The sequence below is a fragment of the Haliotis cracherodii genome, unplaced genomic scaffold, assembly GCF_022045235.1.
Source record: "Haliotis cracherodii isolate W230 unplaced genomic scaffold, xgHalCrac1.p SCAF_9, whole genome shotgun sequence".
NCBI lineage: Eukaryota > Metazoa > Mollusca > Gastropoda > Lepetellida > Haliotidae > Haliotis > Haliotis cracherodii.
In genome coordinates this window covers 30,441,609-30,452,115 of record NW_027266343.1, presented here as the reverse complement: position 1 = coordinate 30,452,115, position 10,507 = coordinate 30,441,609, and the positions used below count along the sequence as shown (strand labels likewise).

Below are 10,507 nucleotides of genomic sequence, written 5' to 3'. Positions count from 1 at the left end.
ATCACTAGATTGTCTGGTCCAGACTCGATTTTTTTACAGACCGCTGTCATATAGCTGGAATATTGCTGAGTGTGGCATTAAACAACAAACAAACAAAGCTTTACAAGCCCAGGTAACGATAGAATGATCTTATAATGTTAAAACAATTGGGAAATTGGGACATTTGTACTAGCCAGCTGGAATTTGTTCTAGCCTCGGGCTAGTGGCTAGTGTTATGTTCTAACCCTGTCAAGTGCGGCATTAAGGCTGGAAAGTAAATCTAACCAACACTCCCAAAGGGGTCCTCGTGGGTGATTGTTATGTTCAGATCAGTATCAAATGCATAATAACTAGCTTCTCCTTCCAGATAATCTAACGTGACCCAGCAGCGAAGTGCCTGGTCGACCATCACCCATCCCATGCCTCGCATCTCCCCGGACTGGACCACACCCACTACAGGCAGCCATGATGGACATAGAGTGGTGGAGGAACCTGATCGCGGCCGACATCTACGCCACGTTGAAGCAGAAGGAGCAGGAGTTGCCAGTGTTCCACAGTCAGGGCTTCCAGCTGTCAGCTCGCACGTACCTGGTGGACTGGTTGTCACTGGTGGTAGAGCAGCTCCAGCTCTCCAGCCTCACTCTCCATCTAGCCGTCTTCCTCCTCGACTTCTACATGGACTCGGTTGATACCGACAGATACAAGCTCTATCTTCTCGCCATGACATGTTTGCGTGTGGCTTGTAAGTGTGTTTAAATTGTAGCTTGACGCTTACCATGACGAAGCCATGTGTTCTGTCACTGTGCAGAGTTGCATTCCTTTGTTTGTCACAGGATCTGCTAATCATGGTTTTGCATCCCAAATTTACCTGGAATAGGTGACCCTATGGTCTAAGAAACTTCAGTTTGCTGTGCAGAGTTTCATCCCTGTTTTGTGTTAGAATCTGATTAAGGTTTGAAATCCCAGAACCAACTTGACCATGATTCTTGGTCTGTCAGCAGCTTCCCTATGCCTTTTGGTTCCACCAGTGACAAACATCATTGCTCTCTGTAATCTTAGTGTTTGTCCTACTTAGAGCTGAAACACAATGGTTTAACGAAAATACAATTAGAAAGCATATTGAACTTGTTGTTAGAGACGACTAACAGGATCCGCAATCACTGGATTATCTGGTCTAGACTCAATTATTTACAGACTGCCATCATACAGCTGATATATTGCTGAGTGCAGCCTTAAACAAGAAACAAACAAACAAAACCAACTTGAAAGTGTTCTGATTTGCCCAGCTGTTCAAAGAGACACATTGAATTAATAATATCAGAAGAAGTGTGTATCATTTAAACACAAACAGCCTTGATATCATATAAATAAATAGCAGGTACATTGTAAAAGCTTCATTCAAATGTTTTAAGCGATAAGATACTATTTAAGAAGTTGACAGCCATATTATAAAATACAGTTTTCCTCCCCTGACTCATGCTCCTGAACATGTGGCAAGAGTTACTGGGAATAGCCCTTGGCGTGAATTGTATTCTTCCCTTGCATATCATGTGGTGTGTGGGTGATCATGTGGATACTTACTGCTTTAATACAGGGTTCAACATTGACACATGTCCACTAGTTCAGGAAGGAATGGTGACATTACTTTTTTTCCATTAGGTAGATGGCCACTCCCTTCAGACCATTTATGCAGACTAGTGAACATAGATAAATTTTTCAAACCCTGCAATTTGGATCACTCACTCACTCACTCACTCACTCACTCACTGCTTTTTTCTATCTGTTATCATTCCCGCAGTGCCTATTTCAAAGCAATTTTATTTTATTTTTCAGGTAAATTTGAAGAACACATTGACAAACTACCTCGTCCCTCTGTGCTAAATTCACTTCTCCCAAAGACTGTCGGTATCAGCCTTGGCTATGACGGATACCTGCTGCCAGACTTTCTGGACATGGAACTCAGTGTGTTGAGGTTCCACAATTGGCGAATCAGTGCTCCAACCACCGCCCATTTCCTCCCGTACTTCCTGACAATAGCTGCTGACGAGGGTGACCTACATAACGGGGTGCCCATCGTCTCCAAGACTGTAGTGCTGCCATACCTGGAGAAACATGCTAAATACTTCTCCGAGATCTCTTTACAAGGTATACAGACTCCTGATTGAAATTGGGTATTTAATGTCAGTGGTCATAGTAATAACACTAATGTGGAAAATTATTATAGGGCTCCCTGAATTTAAATACGTAATAGCAAACATTTATGGCTCCAGGAGGGCCTCACTTAATTTCCAACCCTGTAGAATATTTACTTTCAGCTGATTTCAACAGCATTCAAGATTTTAGCTATAAGTCCCTCTATTCAGGTATTTGTCTTTCTGCTCCTAGAAATGGAATTTGACAAATGGTGTTATACACTTCAAAACTTATAAAACTCTAGCAAGTTTTTGCCTGCCTGAATTGAAGGCTTACGTCCCTTTAAATTATGGTGCATTTTGTTAATAAAACTATAGAACTAAAGCATTTTTTTGCTCGCCTGAATTGAAGGCTTAGGTCCCATTAAATAATGGTGCATGATCTCCATAGGATATTTAACATTTTTGACACTGATAGAATTATAGAATCATGTCTAATTGATACTTAGCCAACAGACATTGACTTAATATGGCTTTCTTGCATCATTTTGACATGCCCCCAGTTCTAGTAATACAATATTTACACCTTTCACGGTTTTATTCAGCTATGGCAGCCATATTGCAAATGCCCGTTTTGTCAACTGGGAAAGTTGATGTCCTTTACGCAGGTGACTTTCTGTCGTCCTGATTATAGTATCAGTTGGTTAATAATGTATCATTGCATAATTTTATATACAGTGATTATATATCTACAGATTTTGTTCTAAAAGAAGTTGTTTTTTTCCTGCAAAGATCTGCCTTAATTAATCATTTCTTTTGGCTCAGTGCTAGATGGTTGAGCTTTGTTAGTTGAGCTGGTCTCATCTGTCCTAGTGGGGCACGATAGTTAAAGATGCAAAGTCAAAGGGGGGTAATGTTCCTGACACCTAAGTTATCTCCCCTTGACCATATTGCATACAATTAGAAGATAAATACTATGTGTGTCTATTCGGGGATTTTATCGAGTATTTGCATCTTGGAAATTCATCTCGAGACCCAAAAGCGTTTTATTTAGAAAAAAACATGCGCACTCTTTAACACCTCGTACTTTCTTGGTTGTGATGCGTCAACATCGAACGTTCTGTTGCTGCTATAGTGATTGTGATTTTGGTAATTAACGTACACCGGTAATGAGACGCAAATACCATCACATATATTTCAGCTGCGATACCTACATCCTTGAATTCCTCATACATTTTAGAATCAAATGCCAAATGGTCTTTGTCACCAATACGAATTGTCTAAATGCAATGAAGCAAAATAAATGAGGTGTGAAAACGGATGCTGAAAAAACTGCACTTGTTGGAAATGTAAACAAAGCCATTCGTCTATTCGTTGAGTACATTGGCTCGAGATCTGCATTTTCAGAATATACACGGGAAGAGAATCGTAGGAAGAATTAGGGAATTAAACATATATACATTGCAATAATTTGATATTTTCAACAGAACTTGTTGAAGTTCCCGTCCTGTGTGACGCCATGACTGACGCAAAATCACACACAACGACAACGGTATTTATCAGAATTTCTGACTATTTACGTTGGTTTCAATGAAAAATACAACAACAAAAAACAGAACACAGATTGTCAGAATGTTTCTGATTACTTACATGTCACATTTATGTATATACGATCCCTGAATCAACGAAAGTCCCCTCGTTAAATCCCGCGCACTGTTGACAGTTAAACAAGCCATTTTGTAAAACTCGGTCACCGGTAGTGATGTCAAACTTCAACAGATTTGTTGTACATATTTGGTAATTTCTCTGAGGTGAAGGTCCTTGAATGAAAGTACACACGATCATTGTTAACTGCTTTTTACTGTTTCATCTTTTGTACATTTTTTTCACACAATTAATTTCACTTTGGATATTAATTTTAATTAAAAATTTAAAATCCCATGAATAGAGAAAATCAAAATATTTGTTATGAATGTTAATGTTGTATTTCAAATTGCGTCCATTGTTAATTAGTATGCAAAAAATGCTGAGTAATTGTGTATTCCTACACAGTGATTCGGTCGCTTGCTTCAGGGGAAGCAAATCATATTTTCACTCTTTGACATTTGGTCATGTGACCCAAATTAGCCAATCACAACACAGAACACTCTTTCTATAGGTTTACAATATTCATTAACAGACTTGTAACACTTATCTAAATGAGTTTGTAAGTACATGTTAGGACTCTTGGTCCCCACCACTCCAGTGCATGTTGAAAGAGTCATGGAGCTATGGAAGCACTGAATTAGTTGAAAGTATGACATCATGCCCTGTTGATGTGGAATTTTGCTCATCATAACAACCACTAGTTTGGCTACATAGAGATTATTAGCCAGGCTTGTTTCCATATCATAAATATCATATTAGGAATAACATCATGCAAGCTGTTGGCCACCAAAATATTGATTGTTATACATAATAATCACTCTATCATATAATATCATTTAAAAAATAATCAATGTTTAAGACATAAATTCAATCACAGAGGCAACTTTACATAAAGTGCTGGAGTGAACCACCCCAATTATTATGTACTGCAAAATGATTTGAAGCCATGTTTGTAAACAGAAACATCCACACATCAAAACAAATTCTAAACATATTGGGAGCTTTAGGCAACAATTTATTGAGCAAGTAGACATTGCATAGATGCATGGACCTTATTAAAAGTAGTTCCTGTTAGCTATGGGTACCTCATTTGCATTGTGTTGGATTGAGCTACCATGTATATCAGAATGGTTTATCTCGTAGATAACAGTAATTCATTTTATAAGTGTTGTTTTCTGTGGTGTTTCAGATCACACATTCCGTGACTATCCTCCATCCCTGACCGCGGCTGCATGTATAGCAGCGTCGCGGATATGTCTCCATCTGTCGCCGACCTGGCCCAAACACATGATGCTGCTGACAGACTACTACCTGGAGGAGCTCCTGCCCTGCATGCAGCTGATGCTGAGGTACATGGCTTGCTTGATTACGTCTTGATTGATTGCACCATAGGGCCAACTATGTAGGTGGGAACAAATATCAATCTGACATTTCAGATTTTGCGTGTTCTTCAAAAAGTTGCCATATGAGCAGTGTCAGTTGAGCAGTGTTAGATGGTTGAGCTTTGTTAGTTGAGCTGCTCTCATCTGACCTAGTGGGGCATGAGTGGCTCAGTCGTCTAATTTGCTGTGTGTTGCAGCCCTTGGGCACTCCTGAAACTATGATTGTGGGTTCAAATCCGGAATTATGATTTTAGGTTTTTCAGCACCATACCCTTGCTCGTGGGTTTAAACGAAGTGGTAAAAGTACTGCATCACTATGGGCTTTCCTTCCAGATGAAGCTGACACTCTGTGATATAATTGGAATACTGTTGAAAGCGGCTTGAACCCAGTTCACTCACTCATCTGGGTGTGCTGAAAAGAATGTTTTGTGAAAATGATTGTCTTCAAAACAAATTCACCATCTCCAGAAAATACAAAAGCAGCATCTTCTCCTTGTACGCCCCTGAGTTTCCTTTATTTCTTATTATGATACCTATCTGTTCAGATATCATCAGCGGGATGAAGCTAACCAGGTTATGACAGCAACGGCGGTGGTGACGCCAGTTGTGGAGTATGTTGCACCGACCATCTCCACGACGTACTACAACCCCCATGTCATCCATCCTCATCCTCATCCCCACCCTCACTGGGTTGCCTACAACCACCATCTTCATCATGTTACCACAGCTCATATTCATCCCCTTGGACAGCTGGCTCTCTCATAGGTAAACTATTGCAGTACACTTGGCTTGTATCAGCACTGTATTTGACATGTTCAGCACCAAGCTGTAAATGAAACAAAACTCACTTTCTGTCCAAGTACTCACTCAACGGTGGGAGGCTTATTATAGACTGCCTTGTACTTTGTTTTAACAAAGTTTTAAAATTAGAATGATTGGACAAAAGTCCTCTGTAACAGGATTGTTGGACTGTGAGTTATGTTTAACAGAACTGTTGGACTGTGAGTTATGTGTAACAGAATTATTGGCCAAAAGTTATGTGTAACATTTATTGGACTGAGTTATTTGTAACAGAATTATTGGACTGAGTTATTTGTAACAGAATTATTGGACAAAAGTGATGTGTAACAGAATTATTGGACAAAAGTGATGTGTAACAGAATTATTGGACGAAAGTGATGTGTAACAGAATTATTGGACAAAAGTGATGTGTAACAGAATTATTGGACAAAAGTGATGTGTAACAATTATTGGACTGAGTTATTTGTAACAGAATTATTGGACAAAAGTGATGTGTAACAGAATTATTGGACGAAAGTGACGTGTAACAGAATTATTGGACAAAAGTGATGTGTAACAGAATTATTGGACAAAAGTTGATGTGTAACAATTATTGGACTGAGTTATTTGTAACAGAATTATTGGACAAAAGTGATGTGTAACAGAATTATTGGACGAAAGTGACGTGTAACAGAATTATTGGACAAAAGTGATGTGTAACAGAATTATTGGACGATAGTGATGTGTAACAGAATTATTGGACAAAAGTGATGTGTAACAGAATTATTGGATGAAAGTGATGTGTAACAGAATTATTGGACTAGAGTTTGGGAAATACCCTTATGGTTGTAATGTCATTCATGAATCAAATATATTCTGTTTTACACAATTATGAATTGTACCTATTTCATTGCAGAGTCAAGACATCCCATGGAATGAGATCTGAAGCCAAATCTCCACTGGTGTGGATCTGTGGGTTAAAGTGCAATGTATATTTATGTTTGTTAAAAAGTTGGCCCAAACAGACAAGTCACCTGGTTGTTCTTATTTCAGAGTATTTCATTATTTCTTCATGATATTTGACAAATTTCCTCAAGGGATATATCATTTTAGGGGGTTGTGGGTGTGTGGGTGTGTGGGGGGGGACCAAGTAGACCAGTGAGGGAGGGGTGACCATTGAGGTGGTTCAGTAATAATTACACAATATAATTGAAGAACCTGCATCGCCCACAAACCCTCTATTATTGGAAGGTCCGCATTGCTTTCAGCATTTTCTGTTTAGGAATTTATAATTCAAAACTCGTTTAGTGATAATATAGTGATAATATTTGTGCTGATTTTTGTGTTGCTTATTTTCCTGTCATTAGCTTCATCTAGTCAACTGCTGCTGATTTTAGTTCACTGTAATAAGAGCCCCTGGTTCTAACAAAATGGACAAAGGGGAGTGCTTATTAAAACTACACACAACAATTTGTTTTCAGAGATCGAACAGTAGTGACCAGACACCAATCAAACTTATGATAGTGGTTACTTGGCAATTATATACCCCTTCTGTTGCTGCTCTTTTCTTTAAAAACAAATCTGTAATATACACAAGAAAATATGGACTGTCATGTATGTAAATTTTCAGTCTAATAAGGGGTGCTTATGAAGAATACGTAAAGATTGGTCTTGAAGTTCGTCAGATCAGGCACAGGAAGTGGGTTCTTGATACGACAAATACAGTATGTGGGATATATTCTGATTTTAACCCAAGCATCGACCTGGTTGTATAGTCAGTCTTGTATAGTGCAAATGAGGTGCTACAGTCACTGACACTCTACCAGAAATGTTTAGAAGGGACCATGATTGAGCTGTTACATTCCAGCCCTGATGCCTTGTCAATACTTTACAGGCTTGTAGAAAGTACTTTAATCATTACATTTTTTCAGATCTGAGAAATTTCATTTGGAACTGAATGCGTTGTCTTGGAATGCTATGAAGTCATGATGCAATGGATGGCATCACATGCTTCTAAAGTAACTGAACCTGCCTGGTTAGCAGAATGTAGAAAAAATCAACCTTAAATGCCTCCTGGTTAGCAGAATGTGTACCTTAAATCAAAGTTGTTCTCACATGCATACAAACACAGAGGGATAGCTAATTAAAATGCCATTTAGCCAAGCAGAATGGCACATTTTTGAAATTTGGGATTGAGATAAGGAAGAGTTATCAAGAAAGGTATTCATGTGAACTACAAAGTCAGAATATCCAATTCCATTCAACAATGTTTTTCAACCAGATTTCGGCACATACTACCTTTTACAATTTAGGAGGAACTTAGTTTGTACAAGCTTGTATGTATTGACGATATCCTCCATGATATACTGTTCACAATAAGGTATACACCACAATACCCGCTTCATCTCGTACATATCTAAGTACATGTACCAATGAAATAGGCTCAATGTTTTTTATTTGGAAAGAAAAACAAACGCTGATCACTAAAGGTCGCAAAATTATGTAGGAATTTGTTGAAGGGCTCTGGAAAGCAATGTTAGCATTTGGACCATTAGTGTTGTGCTAAGATGAGTTCGTCGAATAGGGAGGGCAGTGTTTGTTCAACACAATTAAAAAAAATGTAATTGAATTGCATATTAAAAATAATAATTATGTTTTAGCCAACTGATGTGCAAATAAATCTACCATTTTCAGATTAATGAATGTCACTCAGATACCGCTGCTATATACTTGCTTTTAAACACCATCTTGTTATACGTTTTGAACACACTAGTGTTATGCATAGTGCGAGTTCCATAGGTTTTCCATTGTAAGCGATGCTTTTTGTGTTGGTATACAATCAATTCCTACTTCCTATAGTTTGGTGTGTAATGTATTGCTGAATTCAATACCATAATGCGCTCATGCAGCTGGCTGCATCCCAAGCATTATTGCCAGTTAAAAGATATCAGATTTAGGTTTGGTATCGCCAGCTGTTGTCTTTGTTTCATGTTTCACCTCATCTGAATGTGGGGAAATGTGTTTTCAGAGAGCTCTAGGTTTGATATCTTGACTGATGCATTACAATAGACATGAGTCACATCAGCTGTTGGTCTCTGATTGCATTTGACAACTACTGTTAATTGTAAGGGAGATATTCAACCAGGGTTCAAACTAATAATTATCTGTTCTAGTCATGAAAAAGGCTTTGTAATTACAGTGTATAATTTTCTGAAAGAAGTAGGTGAAATTGCTTGGCTAAAAGATGCTGTGAACACTTAAGGGGAGATAGTTATGTCAGCATCATTCATGATGCTCCCTTCTGATGAAGAAGAATGTCCTGATTAAGAACACTGTAATAGGGACCCAAGGCATGTCAGCTCAGTGTTGTGGAGTAGTGAAAAATACACCCCCCTGATTAATGAGGATGATCTCAAACCAGTGCTGGCATCATTGATACTCAAAATGACCTTACGGTTTTAACCTCACCTTTGTAAATACTGCACCTTTCAATGTATATAATTGTTAGATACGACATGTTTGTTGCGTCAAGGAAAGGTTGTGAAAAATGTGATATTTCAAGGAATGTTTGTCCATTGATACACTGATACACATAAATTGTGCATTACTATTTTTTTATTAAAAATTTATATTTTTCCATGCTGTCATTAAAATGTATATTTGCCTAGGGTAAGAACTGCTTGATTAGTTCCTTTGCAGAAGATGTTTATGGAATGATTTTAGGGCCATTAACTTATGTTTTTCTTGATAATGATCTTGAAATTTCAAGATAATGAGCTTCCTCGGAACACATTTACATAGTGTACATGTTTGTTCGTTTATTACACTGGTGCTGACAAGTTGCAAACATGTTGCAGTGAATCTTGAAATCTAGCATCTTGAAATTTCAACTTCGTATCTTGGAATTTCAAGAAAAATATATAAAAGCAAATGGCCCTAAAGGGTCTCCATTTCTGAAGACAGGTAATGTAGACGTTTTACTCAGTGTAGATAACAAAGTGGGATGTGCATCAAGCTCTGTTTAGGGTTGTGTTTACTTTGAATCATTGAAAGTTGAAGTTTTCATCTAACTAAATAAAGAACAACATTTTTGGTTTCTTGCCAGCCACATTTGGTGTGCAATTACATTGCTTAGAAGAAGCCAAGAAGTGATGTTCATATACCTGTTATACTGATGGCAAGAAATAAGGGAACATGTACAGACATGAAGTATGGTATTAAACAATCTGTACAAAACAGCTTGTTTGGCAAACCTTATTTTTTGATAGAAAACTTGTTAACTGTATATGTAGAAAACGTCATGGGATATTGTTCGGTGTTCCTTTACTTTTTGCTATCAGTATATGTATATCTGCTACTGCTGTGTCAGGGATGGAAAAAAACTCAAATACCAAACAAGCCCACACAGATAGTGGAATTGTTTTCTGCTAGCCCTGCAAAAGGTTACTAGTCCTTACAACTAAATCATGGCGGTTTGACAGGGGATAATTTACAAAATTTACAGGCCTTAGGGGCTAGTAGAATTCTAATTTTATTATCCCGAGGTAATTTCTACTACCCGTGGGCCTACGGGCAAGCATTAATTTC

General features: G+C 38.1%; 1 protein-coding gene across 1 annotated transcript; it reads left to right on the top strand.

The window, feature by feature from the left end:
• The first annotated feature begins 444 nt into the window (after positions 1–444).
• On the top strand, positions 445–6,898 carry LOC139453350 (cyclin-J-like). Its single transcript, XM_071235022.1, has 5 exons — positions 445–721; positions 1,813–2,124; positions 4,948–5,107; positions 5,686–5,905; positions 6,837–6,898. Exons 1-4 carry the CDS (start codon positions 445–447, stop codon positions 5,903–5,905), a joined length of 969 nt encoding a protein of 322 aa, XP_071091123.1. The 3' UTR covers positions 6,837–6,898.
• The last annotated feature ends 3,609 nt before the right edge of the window (positions 6,899–10,507 follow it).